The sequence below is a fragment of the Melanerpes formicivorus genome, unplaced genomic scaffold (assembly GCF_026170545.1).
Source record: "Melanerpes formicivorus ecotype bairdi unplaced genomic scaffold, bMelFor1.0.p_v2 SCAF_11, whole genome shotgun sequence".
NCBI classification, from domain to species: Eukaryota; Metazoa; Chordata; class Aves; order Piciformes; family Picidae; genus Melanerpes; species Melanerpes formicivorus.
Window position 1 is genome coordinate 16368999 of NW_027142363.1, and position 24440 is coordinate 16393438.

Consider the following 24440-nt stretch of genomic DNA (forward strand, 5'->3'; position numbering starts at 1 on the left):
GAATTGTAATTGCACATTTTCAGTAAGATTCTTCTTAGGTAGAATAGAATAGAATAGAATAGAATAGAATAGAATAGAATAGAATAGAATAGAATAGAATAGAATAGAATAGAATAGAATAGAATAGAATAGAATAAAATTAACCAGCTTGGAAAAGACCTTCAAGATCATTAAGTCCAACCTATCACCCAACACCATCTAATCAACTCAAGCTTGGCACCAAGTGCCTCATCCAGGCTCTTCCCAAACACCTCCAGTAAGGGTGACTCCTCCCTGGGCAGCACATCCCAATGGCCAATCTCTCTTGCTGGGAAGAACTTTCTCCTCACCTCCAGCCTAAACCTCCCCTGGCACAGCTTGAGACTGTGTCCTCTTGTTCTGGTGCTGGGTGCCTGGCAGAAGAGACCAACCCCCACCTGGCTACAACCTCCCTTCAGGGAGTTGGAGAGAGCAAGAAGGTCTCCCCTGAGCCTCCTCTTCTCCAGGCTAAGCAACCCCAGCTCCCTCAGCCTCTCCTCACAGGGCTGTGCTCCAGACCCCTCCCCAGCTTTGTTGCCCTTCTCTGGACACCTTCCAGCAGCTCAACATCTTTCCTAAGCTGAGAGGCATTTCTTGCATGCTACTAAATATTTGTTGGTACCTTTGAAGGAAACTTACAAGTATCACAGATACTTGCAAACAATACAAAGGTTAAGGGATTTGTTAATGATGTAGGTGATAGAAGGGCATATCCACCAAAGAGGAGCTTCCCACGTGATGCTGTGTCAACAGGACTAACAGCATGATCCCTGGAAGGATAAACAAAGACATATCACGCAGGAGTGATGATGCTCTCCAGATTTGGTGTTAGCTCAAGAATGTAACAAAATAACAGTCTGTTGAACTTCCAGAGATAACAGTGGGTGCTTTAATCATAGTCTGTCATTACCTCTGCTCAGAGATGCCTTAAGTAGGCCCTCCCCATCTAGTTTGGCAATATTAGAAGGTGAAGTAAGATAAAATTAGGGGCAGGATGAGGTGCCTGCCAACCTGTATCACTCTGTGCTTCTTTTTCTAACAGATATGCTGTAGTTCAAACAGGTTGCAGTGTGGCAAAGTGATGTGGCCTATTATATCAAGGAAGCTGAATCAGACAATGGCAAGTTTAGTTTGTGAACTCCAGCTTCCTGAAGGTATTTGTGCTGCCCACAGCTTCTCTAAGGCCAAAACCATAGAGGGTTTAGCAACTCATTATCTCCTTGGTTATCTGTAGATATGCAAGCGGAGTTTGTCTTATTCCTATTGTGTGGGGTTTTTTGCAGGCAGTGACACACAAAAGATTGTGAATGTGGGATGATTCACGGATGATCATGTACCTATACAGTAACTTCACAAGACTTCATTGCTGATATGCACTTAGTATTTAACTAACACTAATGTGTCCTCTTATTCTGGTGCTGGTTGCTTGAGAGAAGAGACCAACCACCCTTCAGGTAGTTGTAGAGAGCAATGAGGTCTCCCCTGAGCCTCCTCTTCTCCAGGCTAAACAACCCCAGCTCCCTCAGCCTCTCCTCATAGGGCTTCTGTTTCAGACCTCTCCCCAGCCTCGTTGCCCTTCTCTGGACACGTTCAAGTGTCTCAATGTCCTTGTTAAATTGAGGGGCCCAGAACTGGACACAGGACTCAAGGTGTGGCCTAACCAGTGCAGAGTACAGGGCAGAATGACTTCCCTGCTCCTGCTGGCCACACTATTTCTGACGCAGGCCAGGATAGAATTGGCCTTCTTGGCCACCTGGGCACACTGCTGGCTCCTGTTCAGCCTACGCTCAATCAGCACCCCCAGGTCCCTTTGTTTGGCAGGTCTCCAGCCACTCATTGGACTAAGAAATCCAGTTTCTCCATTCAATATTCTAAGTATTTTTTGGTACAAACATCATACTCCTGACATTAATGGGAAGTAAAACCTACCAAATGTAGCCAGACAGCTCAGAAAATAACTAACATACACAGAGAGTGTATTTCAGTGATGTCTTGCTGTGAAGCTATCAGCAATTAATAAGATAATAATAAAGCAATAAAGGGAGAGTTTTAGTTTGCAGCTATTCTGAAGAGACTCACTAAACCCTTTGATTTGATGATGTGGCACCTAATACTTTCTGTAATGGGCTGGTCTCAGTACTAAATTAAGAGTGCAGCGTCTAATGGCTGAATCTAGTATGGCATCCCAGAAAGCTGTTGAAATCACTGTTTCTATGGAAATTTCTACAAGGGAAATCCAGGACGCTGAGTGGATGTATTTTCATGCAGCATAGCAGGTATTCAGGGACGTTGTTAAGATGGGTCATTGTGAGTGAGGTGCTGGTGTGTATCACTCCAGATGCTGGTAACTTAAAAAGCTGACTCCACTTATCGACGACAACAACAACAACAACAACATATTGGAAAGGGAAAGGAGAGAGGAACAAAGTACTTGCCAAGAAAAGAGCCCACAGCTGCTACAGCATGAGTAAAAAGTTTGTTTCCCTGTTGTTCAGCTGAATTTGTTTATGATCCCACTGGGTGGAGGAGAACTGCAGTTTCGCATCAGACAGGGTTGTAGCACGGTATTCTTCAGATTCAGTCTAGAAGCTAAATTATGCAGGACAGGCATGGGGAATTTGGTCATCCAGTATCGAGGTTGCCAAGTGACTGAAGGCGATGAAGGCCGAAGTCTAACAGAATGCCGTTTTTCAGGGGACGGAGAATCCCTGCTGGGCTGTGGCTCAGAACGGTCTGGCTAATTGCATAGGAATTTACCAACCGTTTGAAGGTGGATTTGGGCTAACGCGGTCGACCCTGAAGCTTTGTGTCTCCAAGAACCGGCTAAAACGAAAGACAACATCCCAACATTAAGTATTAAGCCAGCTCAGCTGTTGCAATACTCAGATCAAAGGTCTACAGAGATCTGGAACGCCTGTTCAGGGCTCGGGCACCTATCATACGTGCATGTAGACAAATGACATGTCACATTAACTGAGAAAGATCTGTACAGTGAGTCTGGGCATATGAAAATTTCAAAGACGCTATAAATCCAAAGTTAAATGAAAAACAATGGTGCTTCCTTGTATTGAAAATCTTTCCTTCCTTTGTTGTGAGTCAAAAGTTTAGCAAAACATATATATGCCAAATTTATTTGCAAAAGCTGGAGTACATTAAAAGGGAGAAAAAAAGAAAGGGGGAAAAAAAAAGCTAGGAGTAGCTAACAATAGTGACGCATAAGGGATTGTACTGCTCCCAACGCTAAACATGTGAGATAATATCAACATCAACATTGTCTCAGGAAACTCTGGATCAGACTTCTGGCTAATCAAGTTACAGAAAAGCAAGGCACTGGGATTTCACTTTAAATGTTGAGGGTTTGTCAGGAAAAACGCTGGGGAAGGGAGAGAAAAAATAGCTTCGTGTTCACCTTTTAGGTGTCTTAATTCAGCTCACACAAACCTTCATGTATTATGCCCTATAGAAACCTAACAGTGGTGAGTCAGGCCCTCAGCTGATGTGACGTATTGTAGCTTCACTTGAGTTTTCTGAAACTACATGTGTTTCTGGAGGCTGAAGCTGTGGCCCTAACAAGAGGTTTTACTTTGCCTTCCACATGCAAATATACACAAAGGCAGTGGGGTGTCAGAGCGCTGCGTGCTGTTGCATGTGTACATTATTTAGCACAACGGGATCTTAGTTCTTAATAGTGGCTTTTAGCTAGTACTGCAAAACAGATCAATTTGTAACGTATCGGGTCAGAGGAACGTCAGGACACTGTTTGGAGTGGGTGTGCATTGCATTTTTAGGACGTTTTGAATAAAAATAAATGCCTATGTGAAAAGTGTTTTTAAATACCATTGAACAGCTCCAAATGAAACACTTAAAACTAGAGGGGCTGCCCAGGGATTGTAGCCTTGCTTAATTCCACTTTAACTGTATTAGCGGAGGGATGACAAGTGTTCAAAGCCAACAAAAACATTTCAGCTTACCTTTTATTATAACAAACATGCTGGTTTGCTTTTTCATTCAAAAGTTATTGACCTATTTTTATGCATGCTTTTGGAAAAAAAAAAAAAAAGCTTAACATGCCTGTGGAGAACTTCAGTCTGAAAGACAAAACTATGGGGAATCAACAGGTAACAGGGGAAAACCTGCTAGAGTGGAAATGGACTGCAGAGTTTTACCGCAGGCACCCCTGCGCACCCTGTATTGAGCAGCAGGACACACCTCGCCCTGCTCCCTTCTGAGGCCCGACTTGGCATTTGAAATTCCCAGTTGTTTATGTTCTTTGGCAGATTCCAGATGAAAAGTAGTTGAAGACTACTCCCATCTCCCATGTGGATCACTGAAGTCTGCGGAATCCGAACTTTCTTACAAACACCAGCCAAGCTTGTGAAAGAAAAAACGGAAGCTATGCTGGGTGCTCTGAGTGGTGGCTGCCATGTCGGAAGGTGCTTCCCTTTGGTGCTGAGACACCAAAGAAGGCATGCTGCTATTTAGCCAGCTCCAGGCCTGTGGATAAGTCCACTGACTTATTTTGCTTTCACAGAAAGTTTGCAGGTTTGAAGTACAGTATGTATACCCGCGTGTGGGTCTGCTGTGGCCAGGACTCTTTAATATCAGAGCAACATCCGTATTTCAAAAGTGATCTTTATCTGTATTTGTAGTTGGCTGTCCCTTTTCTCGCAAAACACTTGCATCCCCTTCTAATGCCATGCTGGTGCAAAAACATCCCACAACTCATCTATCCGTTGTTAACAGCCAGGACACCTCCTCGTCATCATCTAAAGTCGCGTCTCCTCTTTCTCTAAAATGATTAGTTGCAGTGCCCATGCTGGAAGTGAAAATCCCTAGGCAATTCAGAATCGGAGCGGTCTACGCTCATTTCCCGAAGTATGTGCTTGGTTAACTGGGGGAGGACCGATTATCCGAGTGGATGTTTTGAAGTGCTTACTAGGGAAGTTGTAGGCAGGCGTGGAGGCCGCTGATCGCCCCGCGGTGAATCGGGGACTGCGCGTCGCTCTGCGCCCGGTGGTTCGAGAAGTAGCAAAGAAACGTGCCGGGCCGCCCGTAAGCAGAGAAAAGCCCCGGCACCCCTCCCCAGCGGCACCTGGCAACAGAAACGTGCCTTAGCCGGAGGGAGGGGGGGAAGCAGTTTCGGGAAGCCGCGTCCCCCGCCCCCTGCTGTCCTCCGCTTGCCTCCCGGCGGCGGCGCCCCCCACCCGAGCCCCGCCGCCGCTGCCGCCGCGCTGTCCCCGCCTGCCGCCGCGCCTGGACAGCCCCCAGCTGCCGCGGGAACCCGCAGCCGGCGGCGGGGGAGGAGCGGAGCGAAGTGAAGCTACACTGCGCGGCTGCTCGCAGCCAGCCCGGGCGGCTGTGCGGGGAGGCGACTGCCGGAGCGGACTGCGGGGCGCGCCGGGCGGGGCCGCCTCCAGACCTCCCCTCCGCCCCCCCGAGTCTCTCCCGCCGCCCCGCGGCATGGTCGCGCCCGCCCCGCCTCGCCCCCTCCTCGCTCCTGCCGCCCGCCGGGGCCAGCGGGAAGATGGATGGGCACGTCCTGGGCTGGATCGTCCTCATGTGGCTCACAGGTAGCAACGGGCAGCAGCCCATTGAGCGGAAGGAGCATGGGCGTCCCGGTGGCCCCGATGTGCCTGTGCCGTGCTCCGTGGGGCTCGTCGCCTTTCTTCATGGGAAAAAGGGGATGTTTGGGGAGTTGCCCTGGCAGAATGCGGGAGGGCAGCTTCGGCGGGAGCCAGCCTGAGGTGGCAGGGCTTTTCTGGGGCGTCCCGCGGTGCAGTTTGCGGAGACTTCGCGGAGAGGGCTAGTCCTGCAGGGGACGGGAGGAGGCGGCCGGCGCCTCCTGCTTGCGCGGGCCCGGCCGTGGGGCCGAAGCGAGCCGGGGTTGGGGCATGTCCCGTGGATCCCTAGCGCTTCTGGGTGCGAGGCTGCTTGGGTCCTTGCGGCTCCAGCGGAGAGAGGAGCCGAGGAGAGGGGCGTTTGTGACGAGGAAGATAGGAGCCGGACTGGGGGGACAGGAGTGCGGGGGTGCTGGAGTGGCCTTGGCCACGGTGCAGGGGGCATGGTGATAACCCTCCGCTCTCCCGCCCGCCCACGCTGGGCCGGGAACAATTGCAGGAACTTCTCCTTTCCCGATGTCCTAGCCGCGCACGCCGTCTAACAGAAAGTGCGAGAGAAGGTTGCTCTGCTTCTGCCTCGGCTTCCAGGGGGTCAGGATCCGTCCTTCCCTGCAGTGTCCAGGCCTTTGTGAGGGCAGGACGGGATTCATGGCCCCTAGCGCGGCTCCCACACCGGCTCCTGCCCGGCCGGCTCCCAGAGAGGTCGGGCATACTTTCTAAGCAAAGAGGAGGGGAACCGGCGGGGAGAGGGGTCTCTGCGGTGGGAAGAAGGTGAAAAGGAGCTGGGCCTGAGTACTGGACAACGAGGAAAGGAGAGGGTAGGGCTTACAGCGAAACAGAAGCGACAGAGTGGCTGGGTATCTGAGAGATTTGCCTCCACTGAGCCAGTGCAACATCCAGGCACAGGCAGGAGCTGGAGGCTTTAGGAAAAGCTGGAGCAGGCAGACTTAGCCAGGCAGGCTGGTTACAAGCTGAAAGAAGCATCAGACACACTTGGATTAAGTGGCATATATCTCCCACCATAACCAATGTATCCCACAAAAAAGACCTCAGGCTCTTCCTGTTCAGATTTAGAATTCACGAGCAGTAAATTCGGCTTTTAGTCATAACACCTCTCTCCTACCACCCACCCATCGCTCTCCTTGCTTTTTCACTCTGAGTCATCTTCAACACTGGTGCCTGCCTACTGCTCCCTTCCAGGGTTTCATGGCCCCAGCTGGGACTTCATCAGCTTCCAGCTCATCCTCCCTCCGTGCCTCCCGGCCATTTGGCTGCTTCCAAACATGCCTCGCTTCACTGACTTGGTCTGGAGTGCCAGTGCACCTGCAAGTACTAGCACTCCTTCCCTACTAGCTATGGTAGTACACTGATAAATAGCATCTAGGGACTGCTAAAGGAATTCAGGGTGTAGATAAACATGACACTGCATTCCTCCCTCTTTTTAATGATCTGGACAAGTCTGGCTAAATCAGGACTTTAACATCAAGCTGAAAGGATGGGTTGTTGACACCTTTCATGCTCCATTAAAGGTAGTTCGCGATTACTGGCAGCGACCGCTGTTTGGAGCATGCATGGTCTATGCAGAGAGAGAGAGGGAGAGAGATACTGCTGCACTAGGAAAACCTTCCAGTCTCCTCTAGTCCTGGGATTTTGAGGCAGGACTGCGTGCTGTTGGCGCTGTCGACCGCCGGCAGGCAAAGGCTTCCGGCCGGCAACAGGTTAGCTGTAGCCGTGTGCTGAGATGGAGGCGGCTGGTGTCAGCTTGTTATCCAGCCTCCTGTCCGCCGCTTCCCAGCGATAGAGCAGGCTCTGCTGTCCTTTTTCATGGCCAAGAGAAAGCAAATAAGGAAAGGTGTGAGTGTGTATGTGTGTGCACAGAAAAGGGAGACAGGCTAGCAAACATGGATTCAAGATTTTCCTGTCCCCAGTGGCTGTGCAAAGGAATGAAAGGTCTACATCAAGGTAAGGAACCCTAATCCAGCCAGAGTGGTACACTCCACTCTGGTAAAGAGAAGTGGGGGTTGGGAGGTAGAGGGGCCAGAGTAAGAGACAGAGTGCAAGATGGGGAGGAAGCAGGGAGACAAAAGGGAGTAGGAACGAGAGGCTCTTGCCCCCTTCGCTCCCCCTTCTCTCCCTCCCTTCTCTCCCCCCACTCCCTCCTCGAGGTGGGCAGGGAAATTTCTAATCAGCACTCACAGTTCCTCTTCTCCCAGCAATGATTCCTCTCTGTGCTTTGTTTGTCTTTAGTTTTTGGCTCTTTGAATTTATCTTTTGTTTGATTATGTGCATTGTGATTTACTGCAGTTAAAAAAGTCTGTGTGATGTACAGTGGCTTTGGTCAGGCTTGTTTTCCTCCAGCCCTGCTCTCCCATATGCCTGAAAAGGATGAAGAGCAGGTCATCCTTATGCCTTCCTGTGAAGTGAAAGGGTTTAGGAAATGCATGGGACTGTGTTCTCTCTGTAGAAAAAGACAGTACAATTTGTCAAGTATCCTTAAGCCCCATTGTAAAGCTGATTCTTGTAAACTACCCAGTGCAGCTTGACTCTCCAATGAATCCTCCCCTCATGGTTACCATTATTGTTACTGATGCTGTAATTCCTAATGCGTTTAAAACTAGAGAGAAGTATTGTGCTGGAAGCTGAACTCCAGTTTTACCTACAGAACAAGCAGAGCAAAGTTTTTGTCCACCTCATGACTCAAGCTTGAAAAGGCTGCAGTTGGAAGACTGCACATTCCATTGTGATCTGCTCTCCCTGATAAATAATTTTTCACCACTAGTTTAGCAGTCAGTACCTGTTTACTCTGCCTATGCAGAAGAGTCATGGCAGTGCAGTTGTACAGTACAAAGGAGAGCAGGTAGATTTACAACCTCTATTTTCCAAGCCACACTTTATCAGAGCAGGCAGAGGGACATGCTGGAGCGTGGTTATTTCCTGACCAACTGAGCAGACTTCTTGGGAAGGAAGGGAGATGGATGTTTTCTTTTATCTGCCTTAAAGTATTCATCTGACTTGCCTTGTCTGGTTGCACACAGCATAAGCATTGTGTAACTGGGAAGAAATCTCACATTTTTCTCCCTTTTTATTCCTGTGAGATCACTTTGAGTGATTCTGGCACCAGTGGAAAACCCTGTGCCATCCCAAGGATTAGTGTTATGTCTCAGTGTTAAAAGGCTTGGAGAGACTCTTCCCATTCCTTTTCCTTCATTCTTGGGCTTCTGGTGGTAAGGAGTTCCTTTGTGATAGTTCTGGGACTGATTTTTGGGGTAGCAAACAAGACTGTAGACTGGGAGCCATCTGACAATGGTGACAGCTCTCAGGGAGATTTGATCTGGTGGTCAAAACTGAGATAATTGCTCTGGAAACATTCAGGGTGAACTTTGTGAATGTGTGAAAGGGACAGGTTGTACAAGTGTAGTAAGCACAGGTAAGCTGATGAAGAGAGACCAATGACTAGAAAAGCCCATGAAATGTCCAGAAAGATGTCTTGTGGAAAGCCCTTATACAGTCCTTGCCATTTCAGAGCTTTGTACTTTAGCTAGAGAAGTCAGGAGCTGGAGTGTCTGTTGGACAGCATCACACAGAATGGGGAATAGCAAGGAACAGTCCAACATGTACTGTGGTCAGCTTACAGGGCCTGGGCTGTGTCCTACATGGAGTGTTTTTGTGCTGAGATTCTGTGCTGTGAGTGATGGGTGTGCAAGGCCATGCCTTTCCCAGGCTGCTTTGGTTTTGTCCCTTTCCAGATTAAGCAGTTAGGGAGCTGAGATTCTCATTTTTGCTATGGAGCTGTAAAAAGCAGTACTGTGCTTTCACCTCAGATGCAGCTGACCTATTTAGGCACTAGTTTCTCACTGTCTAAAAAAGTTGACAGTTGGTGGCTAGAGAGCTAAGGACAGAAGTGTGATAGGAACCAGAGCAAGACATCCAATTAATTTCCCATAAGCCACTCAACACAATCTGATGGTGATGGCTTTTGCTGATAAATTGCATTTATTTGATTTAGTCCAGCATGAGTAGGCAAGAATCTGTAGAACACAATCTCAGGGAGACCATTATCTCCCCATTCACCTGTTTACACATCTATCATTTCTGACCTTTCAGGCTTGAAGACCAGGTCTTGCACTTCCTGTTTCAGGCTTGATCCATGCTTGGAAGGGTGGATGGTGTGACACTGTATGGTCTGTATTCAGCAGCAGGGGAAAGAACACTTTATTTGATGCAGAGTAGCCAAGGCACAAAAAAGAAAGCTGTAGCACTCTTTTACCTTTTGTAAAGGGGTTTACTTTGTTTGGGAAAGTGATACCCTGGGACCACTGTCTCTTACCAATCAATGTATACTTTTCTTCCAAAGCCCTTTGGTGTAGTAGGAGTAGTTTTTCTGAGATGCCTTCCATTCTCCTGTGTGCACAACTGCCACTCCTCTCAATAAAGGTACATAAAACTGGAGGATGTAATTTTTGTCATTTTGTAGCATCAGCTGTACTGCCTCAGGCAAGTGGTAGCAAAAGCCAAATAACTGCAAAGAAAGAGAAGCGGTGCATGCCTGGGTGTGGAGGCACTTGCTGATCTGAAGAATAATGTCTGCTGCCTGCTTTTGGATTCAAATCTTATGCACTAGAAGGATGCAGTCTGAGACCTATTACACTGAACTATGGTGTTTGGCTTTGAGATTAGTGCTTCAGATCAACTTTATTCTAACTAGATGATCCTTAAAGTCCCTTCCAACCCAACTGTTCTGTGATTCTATTCATAAAGGCTACCTTAAGGCTGTGTAGTGAAGGTGAATCTTCCTGGGATGAGATTGAACACATCCAAGTGCTGGGTTCTACACATTGGCCACAACAACCCCATGCAGTGCTGCAGGCTGGGGTCAGAGTGGCTGGAGAGCAGCCAGGCAGAAGGGGACCTGGGGGTACTGGTTGACAGGAGGCTGAGCATGAACCAGCAGTGTGGCCAGGTGGACAAGAAGGCCAATGGCATCTTGGCCTGCATCAGGAATAGTGTGGCCAGCAGGAGCAGGGAAGTCATTGTGCCCTGTACTCAGCACTGGTTGGGCTACACCTTGAGTCCTGTGTCCAGTTCTGGGCCCCTCAGTTTAGGAAAGATGTTGAGTTGCTGGAAGGTGTCCAGAGAAGGGCAACAAAGCTGGGGAGGGGTTTGGAGCACAGCCCTGTGAGGAGAGGCTGAGGGAGCTGGGGTTGCTTAGCCTGGAGAAGAGGAGGCTCAGAGGAGATCTCTACAATTCCCTGAAGGGAGGTTGTAGCCAGGTGGGGGTTGGTGCTGCCTGGAGAGGTGGTGAAGTCACCATCACTGGAGGTGTTTAGGAAGAGACTAGATGGGGTCCTTGGTGCCATGGTTTAGTTGATTAGATGGTGTTGGATGATAGGTTGGACTCAATCTCAAAGGTCTTTCCCAACCTATCCTATCCTATCCTATCCTATCCTATCCTATCCTATCCTATCCTATCCTATCCTATCCTATCCTATCCTATCCTATCCTATCCTATCCTATCCTATCCTATCCTATCCTATCCTATCCTATCCTATCCTATCCTGCCTCAGAGGGCAACTGAAAAGTAAGTCATCTCCTTTCAGCTGCCTTCTCTCTTTACTTGTGGAAGGTTCTTATGAAGATCAGGCTCACAAGGCCCAGGTGCTCCCCTACAAATATCTCTTGTATAATCACATACTGGAATTTTCTTTAATCCCCACTAAAATGTATTAGTGATAATTTGTCTGTAATGCTGATTGCACAATTTGAATGCTTCATCTGAGGCTAGTTTAGGAAAATAATTGGAGAAAGGGGATAAATAGTGCAGATGTGAAACAGATAATTATATTACAATTATATTTCTGAAGTGTGTGGGTTTTTAAGCTGGTTCTCTGGGAGTGTATATGTACACATGCACAGGCACACAAACCCATAGATTCTGTTTGTTTCTGAAGGGTATCTGTGTTTTTAAGATACACCTGATCAATCAGAACTCTTTGCAGACCTCTTTCTGTGGATACAGGAGGACAAGAAAGGAGGAGAACGAAATTGTCACATAATCATGAAACCCCCACAAGGCAGATTTTTTGGGTGCAAGTTCAAACATTGTGAGTTTCACAATGAACAGGTTGCTCTTCTGAAGTGCTGGAATTACATTTCCATGATGACTTTGAAATAAGGCCTAATCTTGCTTGTCTGCATTAGTCAAAACACAGCAGAGCACAATTAACTTTCCTTTTTAGTGCTACTTGTATTAAGCTAGACAAAGAGCTACCATGGTGCTGCCACTAAGCTTGTCATCCTTTTTCACATCTTTCACTCTTTTTTTTTTTGACTCTGCTGTATAAACAGCCCAGAGTTCTGTCCTGGGATGCTTTTTTAAATCTTGGCTAGTCTCTTGAAGATTTTTGAGGTCAGTAGTTTCTCCTTGAAGTTGAGGAAATCCTAGGCAGCCCTCTGTAATTCACAGGCATGGACCTAAGTGATGGTGCTCAGGCGGTGGAACATCCTGTTGGCGTTTTTGATGGAAACCGTTACGGCCCTGACATGAATGGATTCCAGTCACTTTTTTTTTGGCAGAGGAAATAACAGGTGTATAATTTCCCAGTTCAGCCATGGATAATTGTATATAATTTGACTTAAATAGATCTATCTAGAGTTTTCACTGCTACAGTCTCTCAGGCACTGTGTTGCTCTTAGATGCTATTTCTGGAAAGGATCCTAAAATAATGCTTCAAAAGTTAATAAAGAGCTTGAGATAGGATACAGAAGATGCCAGATAATTTACAACGCATCTCCAGAGTGCTTTTGGGTAGAAAAAGAATTCCTGTGTTTTCCCAAAAGCTGCTTTTCTTGATACAGACATTCACATGTGGGTGTGTGGGGGGGGAAGTTAGTCAGATGAGAATTTGCTACAGTGCGGCTAATCATTTATTAAAGCGGTTCCTGGCTTGCCAAACTCATTAATCTCATTAACAGGGAAGGAGGGCTATGGTGCATGGTTAGCTGAAAGCACTGTGTTTATGAGCAGTGTACTTCGTTCTCAAGGGAAAGATTTAAATATTCCCTGTGTCAGTGTTTTATCCCTGAAGTGGCATGGGGAGTCACTTGATCGGTTTGTGTCACATGCTGGCTTTGGCCCTGGAGTGCTTGGGGTCAGATACAGAGTTGCCAGATGGAAGTCTGGCCTGCACCCCTTTGTTTCTCAAGGTGTTCCTCATGTCTCTAGCATTCAGATGCAGCTGGGGAGTCAGCAGTCTTTGGAGAGGAGAGAGTAAAACAGTGTTACAGCTTGGTTCACCTTGAGAAGCAAGTGTTGATGTTCTCAGTGCTGCATGGCCCACACGTTTCTGCCCCTCTAGGCCCTGGGAACAGGCCTGGCAGAAATGTCCCAGCTTGCACTCCTTGAGTTCTCTTTCTCCCTTCGCCTTGGGATAATGGAGGAGCTGCCTTATGCCTCTGTCTTTCTGGTGAGAGCATCTTGTTGGGACCACTGCTGTGTTTTTTGCTCCTCTGGAGGACACCCACATGTCAGCATTTAGCTTTGCATCCAGGCTCTTCTGGCAAAACCAATGACATCTCCTGTGTAGTTTCTGTATGGCACAAGTACAACGTGCATAATGTCCTATATTCCTTCTGTGCATAATGCAGCATTCCTGTGCAAGTGCCATAACCCCCTTGTGCCTTCACACAGGAGTCCCCAGGATCAAATCCTGCCAAGATCAGTAACCCTGTTAGTATCAGTGGCTGCCTTGCCTCGCTGAAATATGCTTTCACCTAGGTTCTGTCCATACTTTTTATCCCCTGACTGGTATTGATAGACTTCATTGAGATTTATAGTTTGAACATTGATAGCTTGTTGAGATGAATATTCAGTGTTGGTGCAGCATCTTCACTTTCTTTTGGTTCTGACTGCTGACTATGAGATCTCTGCTTATTTTTGCTTTTCAGGTGTGCAGCTGTCTCCAACTTAACCTTGTCCCTTCACGCCTGTGGTTGTCATACTACTGCTGCATTTATTGCTCTCCATCTGCTTTAAGCTCCAGTGCTTTAGTCTATGCCTTCCCCCTCCTCCCCTCCCATCCTAAAGATATCTCCTGTTATTTTGCTTTGTTTTGCCAGCTCCCATCTCCTTTTCATCTCTAGTTTCTATAGTGGGTGGTTTATTTTTTCTGACTCCATTTCCTCTCATCTCTACACTGTTTCTTAATTGCCTGCAACCTGGCTCCAGCCCTTTGAAATTATTTTGACCTAGGTTGAGACACCTTCTTCAGTTTATTCCAGCTGAATGTAAGCTTCCTGCTTCCATGATTGTCATCCTGCTTATCCTTCTGCTTCCTATCCCTGATACTTTATCTGTACTCTGTCTGTTTTGTTACTTCTTGGCATATGCCCTTCTGTCCTACTGCTTTCCAACATTATGAAGCCTTACTTTGTCCTCAGTGTTTTATTCCTTCCTAAATTTCCCCTTAGTCCACCAGTCCCTCCTGATGTTATATAAATATCCTCCTCTTCTGCTCCATTCTGTTGCATGCTTCTTTGTGTCTTGCCCTCTTTTTTACTGTATGCTGCTCTGGGCTGTGGGGTGTGTGGTAATGGGGTGTAGGGCCATGATCAAAGTCTCCCATACTGGAACTAGTTTCTCTTACAAACCCGCTGTCCACTGTCAGGCCCTACTGCCCCTCAGCTGCAGAGTGTGCTCCTGGTTACAAACTTAATTCCTTGCTTCTGGGCTGTTTGTGTTCCTCCACTGGCTGGCACATCCCTGCTTGGGAAAGTGTCAGCATTTGTTTCCAGTGTTGTGTAAGTGCTCTCAGTCACTGCTGCCTGAAGTGCAAGAAGGAGGGGAGCAATGAAGGGCATGCCTGTGAGGTTTGAGCCATGCTGCTGCGGGTAGATGGAGCACCTCACTCTCCTGAGGGCTCTCTGCTGACATTGCTCACTGACTCTCAGCTTCTCCCTAAGCTACACAAGGCTGTGGTAGCAGTCTCATGCATCTTCTCTGAAGTCTTAATATATCAGCTTCAGGATGCAGGTCTGCTGTCAGCTGGTAGATAATCGCTGCGTGTAGAGATCCATCTCTTCCCTGGGAATGTGAATAACTTGAGTGTTTGGGCCATTTTTCTCCACACCTCCCACATAGAGCAGTTTCTCTCAGTGCTACATGCCAGCCCTGGCAGGAGCTCTGCAATTTGGATCTGCTTCTTCATGCATCTCTAGAGCTTGGCAGAGCAGTCAGCACTAACTGAGCACCAGTGTGCTGTGGGCTGGGCCAGACACTGTGCAACCCAACTTTTAAAGTGGAGGTGTGGTGCTGCCTACATTGGGAGGGGGTGGCTTTTTCTGTGTTGGGATTCTCATTGAACTCTGTCCCCTTGTCTGGCCTGATGTTGAAGTGGAATATAGCCAACCCTAAAATATCTCTTCTGTATCTGTGAACCTGCCACAGAAGCTATGAATTGCCACACCATTGTGTTGGAGTCTTCTACGGAGCCTAAGGAAACTACATTTGAGCCCTCAGCCCCATCATGCTGTATTTTTCTTTGTGGCTGTAGGCTATGAGTAAAGCAAAATTCTGCTGCTAACATCTGTGCTTACATACACTAAGGAGTGTTGCACTGTAGCACCTGAAACACAGACAGGTTTTAATTTTATGTATGTGGGGAGAGTGATGCCTTGATAAAAATGCAGTAGCTTCCTGTTTAAGCAATGCCAAAGCATATGACACTCATGTTTTTGTCTTTTAGTTGAGGTGGAAGGGTTGCAAGTCACTGTGCCTGAGAAGAAGAAGGTGGCAATGTTGTTTCAGCCTGCTCTGCTTCGCTGCCATTTCTCTACTTCTTCCACCCAGCCAGCTGTGGTACAGTGGAGGTTTAAATCTTACTGCCAGGACCGGATGGGAGAAGCTTTGGGTATGGTGACTTCTGGTTTACAAACAATGAGCAAGAGAAACCTGGACTGGGATCCCTACTTGGACTGTGTGGACAGCAGGAGGACAGTCCGTGTCGTGGCTTCCAAACAAGGATCTGCCATCACCATAGGGGACTTCTATAAGGAAAGGGATATCAGCATTGTCCACGGTAACTTTCTTACTCCAGTGATTATTGGTGGGGGTTGGAATGGACCCTTAGCAGTTTGGGATACTGGAGGCTGTCAGTAATTGTTCAGTTAACTCCCTTAGAAAACATTGCTGGAAGGGAGCTGTTGTGTGTCAGAGATTTAGGATTCAACCAACCCTCCCCTAGACCCAAAGGCTCTTCCCTTTGCCCAAATCCATTCAGGTCTCCAATTCTGATAAACAGTATTATTTTCCCTTGGATGAAATAGCAGGTTTTGATTCCTGGCTTCTGCATATTGCTCTTCATATGGGTTTTCATTAAGACAGGGATGCCAGCAAGATCAATGCAGTCTTTGTGGGCTAGATTTTTCTTCCTTGCAGCCTCCACTGATTTTTTTTCCCTTTAGTTCCAAAATACTTTAATTATCCTATGCCTCATGTTTGCTCAGCTCTGGGGTTCACCAACTTACCTTGTCATGAGCCTGAACCTGCAAAGCCTTGGGCACTGTGAAGGGAAGAGATTTCCATGAGGTCAGTTTGTGTGGAGATGAGGGTTGGTGGAGTCCTTAAACATTTGGTCTGGAAGTCCATGTGAGAAACCTTGTCCTCAAAAGTGCAAGGCTTCTGCTTGACTTGGGAGGCCACCTCACCAGAAGGGGAGACTCTTTGGTGAGGAAAGCACATGATGGGCCTCAGCAAAGGGGAGTATTTGCCTTTGGACCCACGTAACCTATTTGGTGGTTGACTGAAGCACTGTAGTGAGATGCTGTCTGAGCCCTTCTTACACAGTATGGATACTGTTGGGACCCCAGGCCTCAGGTGATAGGAAAGACAGAGTGTGACATTAATTGCCCCTTCTTTTGGCACTTGCAGAGTGAGCTGCCTCTGTAGCATTAGCCTGCCTTCCCATGTAAAGCCAGAGTCCTGAGCCTGTTGTTTTTCCCCCGGTTCTGTGATACTCTGGATGAGGTTAACCCCTCCTCCTGGCAGGGAGATAAAATGGATTTGGGACACAGAGAGGGATGTAATTCCTTCAATGCTTCACTCCTTCTGTAGATGTTGGAAGGAAAGTCTGATGTTTCTTTTTTGCCTTTTAGATGCAGATCTTCAGATTGGGAAGCTGATGTGGGGTGACAGTGGGCTCTATTACTGCCTTATCATTACACCGGATGATGTGGAGGGCAAGAATGAAGAATCAGTGGAGCTGCTTGTGCTTGGTAAGCTCCTTTGTTGGATTCCTTTTTTCAGCATATAGCTGATATTTCTTCTCTTCTGCTCTCTGTCTCTGTCTACATTTCTGTGCACCATATTACTATGGGTGTAAGATCTATGTAAAACAGTCCCCTCGGTACCTTCGCCGTTGCCTTGCACCTTGTGCAGTCATTCACACCTAGGCAAAGCGGGTGGCAAGTGCTACAAAACCAGAATAGTAATGTTTACACCCACACCACTCACACATTGCACAGGCATAAATGACTACAGAAAGTGCAGGGCTGTGGAAAGTCAGAACCCTTGTTTCTTAAGGCATAAACCCATGAAATTGCAGCAAAGTACTCACTAGAGACAGAGTCTTTTAAAAATAGACACCCAGAAGACATTCAGTCATATGCTGTTTGCAGTCTTTTATCTCTCCCTTTGTATCCCACTCCTCTGACCTGCGAGGGTGTCGAGAAGCACTGTGGTTTATCTGCTTGAGTGTGTCAGTTTGGGATATTTTTCTGTCTGCCTGATTGTAGTTGTCCAGTTGGAGATGCAGTTTCACAGTGAGCCTAATCAGCTTATGCTGCCACTGAAAGGGTCTTTTCTCTCTGCACTATGTGCTTGGCTGTGCTTCTGCTTAACTCCTTGAGCAATGTGGTGAGCAGGGTCAGTTTCTTTTCTGTTTGCAGAGCTAGCTTTCAGTAATGGCTTCCATAATCCAGCTCACTGTAAAGGTCAAAAAATCACCTACCCCAGCTAGTGGAGAAAAACAGGGACACCTTTTTGACACTGCCTTGAGCTAGCTGTAGTACTTCACGGTTAGAATGCCCCAGGCAAGGGGGATGAGTTTTCCCTGACTAACTTTAAGACCTGCTGACAGCAGTGCTTGTCTGTCAGCATCCTTGCATGGTTCTTGAGTGTAGAGATTCTGTACATCCTGTGAAGGAAATTTTAAAAAGCTTGGGTCTGTAGTGTGAAGGGGATTTGTGAAGTGTATGGAAGAACATGTCTGTTAAGTGTCCTGCTGGGGTCAGAGTTAAACAGAGATTTATATTTGAGCCTGTAGTTGTCATTACAAACCAAACCAGACTGAGTGCTTGACTGAATATAACAGTGCCATCACCTCCTCTCACTCCTTCAGGTGTCAGTCAAGCAATGGACAACTGGGAAATGTGTTCCTCCAGGAAACAGTGTCATACCCCTGTGTAAATCCACAGTGTGAGTGTGTATCATGAGTTGGTTTTAACAGGCACGAGACTGACATGTTCAGCTGAGGTTACCTCTGCCAGGTGGCAGTTGTAGCTGTCATGTAGCCTCTCCAAAGAACGTGTCTGTGACTCTGGTTATGGGTTGCTGAATTTTGTCCCTTCTTCACCTTCCTGTCCAGGATTTGATGTCTTCCTCTTATGTGTGCCTACAACTGCTCAGACACCAGTGATGAAACAGTGCCATGGTAACAGGAAGAATCTATTTTTCAGTGTGTGTGTAAGACTACATATGAGGAGATAACAAAGAAATCTCCTTCTCTGAAGTTGGATTGATGGTGTCCCCAGATCCAGTTCATTGTGGTTATATTGAGCAGACACATGTAGCTTAGGCTGCATTACCTTGACCACATTTGCTTTTCTGTCCACCACAGCCTGTGGATCTGACCTTGCACTACATGAAGCACTCTGCTAAGTTTGGCAGCGTCATGAAAGCATTCTTGTCGTGGGCATACTTTGTTCTGCCTCATGCTGTTCAGTGCAGCTTGTGTGTATTTCTTTTCCTAGGTAGTGTGTATGAAGGCAGCATTCCAGCTTTTGGAGCAGTTCCGCATTACCTAACTAATTTCCCTCCTCCCTTGTTTCCTTTCTGCCTTTGCTCCCCGCTCCTCTCCTCCTGCTTCATTTTCTTTACCATTGATGGAAGCAACCAGCAGTGAAGATGCAACTTCTTAATATTCTAGTATCCTACATCTGGACAGATATAGGTTAGAGAAATTCCACTCATAGAAGACATGGGGTAAAAGGGTTTTGATTGTTGTTTTGCTGTTTGCTGCTCTTTGGGTGGAACTGGTTGATAGTAGGCTGAACATGAGCCAGCAGTGTGGCCAGGTGGCCAAGAAGGCCAATGGCATCCTGGCCTGCATCAGGAATAGTGTGGCCAGCAGGAGCAGGGAAGTCATTGTGCCCTGTACTCAGCACTGGTTAGGCCACACCTTGAGTCCTGTGTCCAGTTCTGGGCCCCTCAGTTTAGGAAAGATGTTGAGTTGCTGGAAGGTGTCCAGAGAAGGGCAGCAAAGCTGGGGAGGGGTCTGGAGCACAGCCCTGTGAGGAGAGGCTGAGGGAGCTGTGGGTGTTTAGCCTGGAGAAGAGGAGGCTCAGAGGAGACCTTCTTGCTGTCTACAACTCTCTGAAGGGAGGTTGTAGCCAAGTGTGGGTTAGTCTCCTCTCCCAGGCAACCCAGCACCAGAACAAGAGTACACAGGGGAGGTTTAGGCTGGAGGTGAGGAGAAAGTTCTTCCCAGAAAGAGAGATTGGCCATGGGAATGTGCTGCCCAGGGAGGTGGTGGAGTCCCCATCACTGGAGGTATTCAAAAGGGGATTGGATGAGGCACTTGGTGCCATGGTTTAGTTGATTAGATGGGGTTGGGTGATAAGTTGGACTTGATGATCTCTGAGGTCTTTTCCAACCCTATTCTATTCTATTCTATTCTATTCTATTCTATTCTATTCTATTCTATTCTATTCTATTCTATTCTATTCCCCCTGTTAGAGCAGTTGGGAGCAGTGGAAGAATAGTGTCTGTAAGAGACACTACTATTCCCACAGCAACCATTACTGTTTGCTCCCTGCTAACAGTGGACATTTCAGATACAATTTACATGGTTTATTTTGTGGTTGTTGCAAGATTTAAGGATAAATTAGAATTCTGAATAAAGCAGAGGTTCCACCCACTCATGCTATCAGTAGGGGAAGACAGAAAAATGAAAACAGAAAAGGAAATAGAAGTTTCCTATTAATGCCATGTTGAAAGGCATGTTTTGGTTAGAGAAAGTTACTGCTGGACAGGGCAGTTTACTACTGTGTAGACCTTGGAAGGTCTGGGAGGCAAAATGATTGATGCCTAATAGCAAATTAATGGAAATTAGCTTAGCTAAAAGTGGAGAATCCTGCTTTTATACAGTGAATTGCACCATTAAAAATTGATCAAAAACTGCTTTGTCATAATCTGGGGCAAAATCCACAACCTGAGCGACTTACAGCATTCCTGGCTGTAGTTCTTACAGTATTGCTTCTTAGGGAATCAATCACAGAGACTTCCAGTGAAGTCTTAAGTAGTCATCCTGGGTCATGATGCTATTGAATGTTGAGTTCTGTCACCTGGATGTGTTGTGTTGACACATAAAGCAGCTGGACAGCTCTGGGTGGCATCAGAGAATCCCATGTGCTCTCTCATTTCAGGCCTGTTTCAGAAAACATGTAATCATAGAATGGCTCAGGTTGGAAGGGACCTCAGAGGTCATCTACCCCAGCCTCCTCACCATGGGTAGGGATGCCTCTCATCTTGACTCAGCTGCTCAAGGCCTCATCTAGCCTGAATGCCAGCAAGCAGATCCACTACCTCCCTGGGCAACCTATTCCAGAGTCTCACTGACCTCAAACTGAAGAACTCCTAGAATCCAATCTAAACTACTCTCCCCCAGATTAAACCCAATCCCCCTTGTGCTATTGCTAAACAGCCTTATGAAAAGTCCCTCTCCAGCCTATCCTGATAGCAGAGGTGTTCCAGCCCTTTGGAGCATTTGTGGCCCTCCTCTGGACTTGCTCCAACAGTGTCCTTATGATGGAGACACCAGAACTGGCCACAGTATTCAAAGTGGGGTCTCACAAGAGCAGAGTGAAGGGGAAGAATCACCTCTCTTGAGCTCCTGGCTGCACTCCTCTTGATGCAGTCCAGGATACAATTGCATGAGCTCACTGCTGGCTTGTGTGGAGCTTTTCATCAATCAGTACACCCAAGTCTCTTTCTTCAGAGCTACTCTCAACCCACTCTGCACCCAGCCTGTATTTGTGCCTGGGACTGGCCTGACCCAGACACAGGACCTTGCACTTTGACTTGTTGAAGCTGATGCAGCTGGCACTGGCCCACTTCTCAAACCTGTCAGGATCCTTCTTGATAGCATCCCTTCACTCAAGTGGGGCCACCAGACCACAGAGTTTGGTAGCCTCAGCAAATTTGTTGAGGTTGCAGTTGATGCCACTGAATAAGCATTCATTTGTTCCCATAAATATAAGTATTTATTTATATCCATTTGTGCTCAGCAAAACTAACAGGATTTATAACGTGTACCTGGTGTTAAGCATATCACAGTATCACAGCATCACAGTATCACTAAGGTTGGAAGAGACCTCGAGGGTCATCGAGTCCAACCTGTCACCACAGACCTCATGACTAGACCATGGCACCAAGTGCCACGTCCACTCTCCTCTTGAACACCTCCAGGGATGGTGACTCCACCACCTCCCTGGGCAGCACATTCCAATGACGAACGACTCGCTCGGTGAAGACTTTCTCCTCACCTCGAGTCTAAACCTCCCCTGGTGCAGCTTGAGACTGTGTCCTCTTGTTCCGGTGCTGGTTGTCTGGGAGAAGAGACCAAATCCTTCCTGGCTACAACCACCTTTCAGGTAGTTGTAAAGGGCAATGAGGTCACCCCTGAGCCTCCTCTTCTCCAGGCTAAGCAACCTCAGCTCCCTCAGCCTCTCCTCATAGGGCTGTGCTCAAGGCCTCTCCCCAGCCTTGTTGCCCTTCTCTGAACACGTTCAAGTGTCTCGATGTCCTTCTTAAACTGAGTGGCCCAGAACTGGACACAGGACTCAAGGTACAGCCTAACCAATGCAAATATGCTTAATGTGCTTTGCTGAAAAGACCATTCAGGAGGTTTTGCTTAATCAGGGACTTTAATCCTCTCTAGAGCAATCAGTGCAGGCAAGGGAAGAGGGGTAGTGATGTCTGTGTCTCAGAAACTTAGGGGATTGGCTGGTAGTGAACCTCCTGTAGAGTAAGGGAAGAATTTAAATCAAAAACGTACTGTTACACTGTTATTTGTATTTTGGTGGCATTGTCATCTCCACACAGGGGCTAGCATGCTGGAAACTGTATGAACTTTGCTTCTACTGCAGCAGGACTACTAGACTGGTACAGTTTCACAACAGGAGTCAAGTAATACTCTGCACTCCTGTGTGTTACTAGAAATGTGGAACCCCTTATTGACATTACAGCCTGGTTAATGAATCCATTTGCAACATTACTATTTTTTTTCTATGTTAATTTTTTTTAGAACCAGTGTACTGAATCAAAATGACTGAATGCTAAATTTGAGTCTACATTCCTAGCAGCTAAGGATTCTGCGTCTTGAAACACAGACAGTGCTATTAAGTTGTTATTTGTAGCCCTCGTGCAGTGCTGTTTAGATGAGAATGTCAGTGGCCTGCAGTAAAGTGATTCATTGCAGCCTTGGTTGAAGAGAGCTGCAGGTGTGTGTACCAGCACGATGGACACAGGGCACCAGAGTAACCTTCAAACCAGTGCCAGTGATACTCCATCCTAGCTTTGTGTGACCCTGCTCACACGAGGAAGCAGTCTGGCTTAATTGTGTAAGGCTGCATGCAACCCAGTGTCCTGGTTTGAGGCCAGGCAGATTCTTCTCTTGCCCCTGAGAGGGGCAAAAGGATGACACTCATCACACAAATGGAGTGCAAAGTGATGGAAAGTTTAAATGGAAAAGCAGCAAGTGTTGTACAGAAACTACAAAGCATAGTGACAAAAGAATCCCAAAGCATACAGAGTCCCTCCCAGCACACCCAAAAGCCTCCCAGCACTTCCCTTCTCCCACCTGAGGGTATGCCCAAAACCCCCTGGGCTCTTTCTTCCCCACCCCCCCCCACCCCCTGCCACTGCTAGGCTGGTCTCAGGCTGGCCAGGGCTGAGACTGGCCCTCCCCCTTCTCCTCCTGGCATTAGACCCAGCCAGGCTTAAGAGGCCTTGAGATACTCCCCCAGTGTTACCTGATAGGGAGCATCTCCCATGGGAGCAGAGAGGGAAGAGAGAGGAAGAGAAAGACTTTGCAGCTGGATTTATAGGGTGCAGGATATTATGGGTATGAAATACACAGCTTCTTGTGTCCACCTGCTGGGCTGCACCCTCGGGACACTGGAGATGAAGCTTGTGTGGCAGGAACAGGAGGCACCCAGCCTGAGCTGCCACAGACAGTAAGCCTTTCTGAGAGTGAGAATTTACTAATTAAGTGCAGGGTCGTGTGACAGCAGCTCTGCTGCTGCCTTCCCAAGCTGGTACAGCTGTAGAGCAATGGCTGTAGTTAGAGCTAGGCACAGCTGGCTGCCTTGAAATGCCTGGTTCTGTGCGTGTGCGGCAGCGTTTGCGTTACAAGGCTTGTCATAGCCTGGACATGCTTCATGAAACAGTGGGTTCATTCCCAAGGATGTGTCAAGTTCCTGGAAGAGGCAGGGGAGCGATCCACTAACCCCAGCTGTTGGTTTGATGCTTCGGTTAGTGGTCCATGTGCTTGGTTAGACAGCTGTTGCTGTGCGGTTTGGCAGCTAATATTACATGAATAAATTATATATTAGTGAAATATTACTCTGTAATGAATCTTTCAGAAGCTTCAGCTTCTACTGTTGCTATGCTTTAAATAACAACTATTAGTACTTGAGGGGTTTGTTGATTTCATAGAATCACAGAATCAACAAGGTTGGAAAAAAACCTCAAAGACCATCAAATCCAACCTGTCACCCAACACCTCATGACTAACTAAACCATGGCTTCAAGGGCCACCTCGAGTCCCTTTTTGAACACCTCCACCACCTCCCTGGGCAGCACATCCCAATGGCCAATTACTCTTTCTGGGAAGAACTTTCTCCTCACCTCCAGCCTAAACTTCCCCTGGCACAGCTTGAGACTCTGTCCTCTTGTTCTGGTGCTGATTGCCTGGGAGAAGAGGATGAGGGAGCTGGGATTGTTTAGCCTGGAGAAGAGGAGGCTCAGGGGTGACCTCATTGCCCTCTACAACTACCTGAGAGGTGGTTGTAGCTGGGAAGGGGGTGGTCTCTTCTCCCAGGCAACCAGCACCAGAACAAGAGGACACAGTCTCAACCTGCGCCAGGGGAGGTTTAGACTCGAGGTGAGGAGGAAGTTCTTCACCGAGCGAGTCGTTCGTCATTGGAATGTGCTGCCCAGGGAGGTGGTGGAGTCACCGTCCCTGGAGGTGTTCAAGGGCAGATTGGACGTGGCACTTGGTGCCATGGTGTAGTCATGGGGTCTGTGTTGATAGGTTGGACTTGATGATCTTCGAGGTCCTTTCCAACCTAAGTTATACTGTGATGCTGTGATACTGTGAAGAGACTAACCCCCACCTGGCTACAACCTCCCTTCAGGTAGTTGTAGACAGCAAGAAGGTCTCCCCTGAGCCTCCTCTTCTCCAGGCTAAAGTCAGCTAGCCCTTGACACTGGCAAACTGGAATCTTAGGTAGTTTGTATTACCAGTCAAT

General features: G+C 47.5%; 1 protein-coding gene across 5 annotated transcripts in view; it reads left to right on the forward strand.

The window, feature by feature from the left end:
* Nucleotides 1–5393: 5393 nt before the first annotated feature.
* The window catches only part of ILDR2 (immunoglobulin like domain containing receptor 2), a 50458-nt gene continuing 31411 nt past the window's right edge, over nucleotides 5394–24440 (forward strand). For 4 of the 5 annotated variants that reach the window (XM_068144682.1, XM_068144683.1, XM_068144684.1 and 1 more), the window contains exons 1-3: nucleotides 5466–5588; nucleotides 15377–15709; nucleotides 16785–16904. In XM_068144682.1, the coding sequence (XP_068000783.1) occupies nucleotides 5543–5588; nucleotides 15377–15709; nucleotides 16785–16904 (499 nt within the window). In that variant the 5' untranslated portion in view covers nucleotides 5466–5542. Of the gene's footprint in view, nucleotides 5589–15376; nucleotides 15710–16784; nucleotides 16905–24440 lie in introns of all 5 variants that reach the window. The other variant, XM_068144686.1, reaches the window with a different exon arrangement.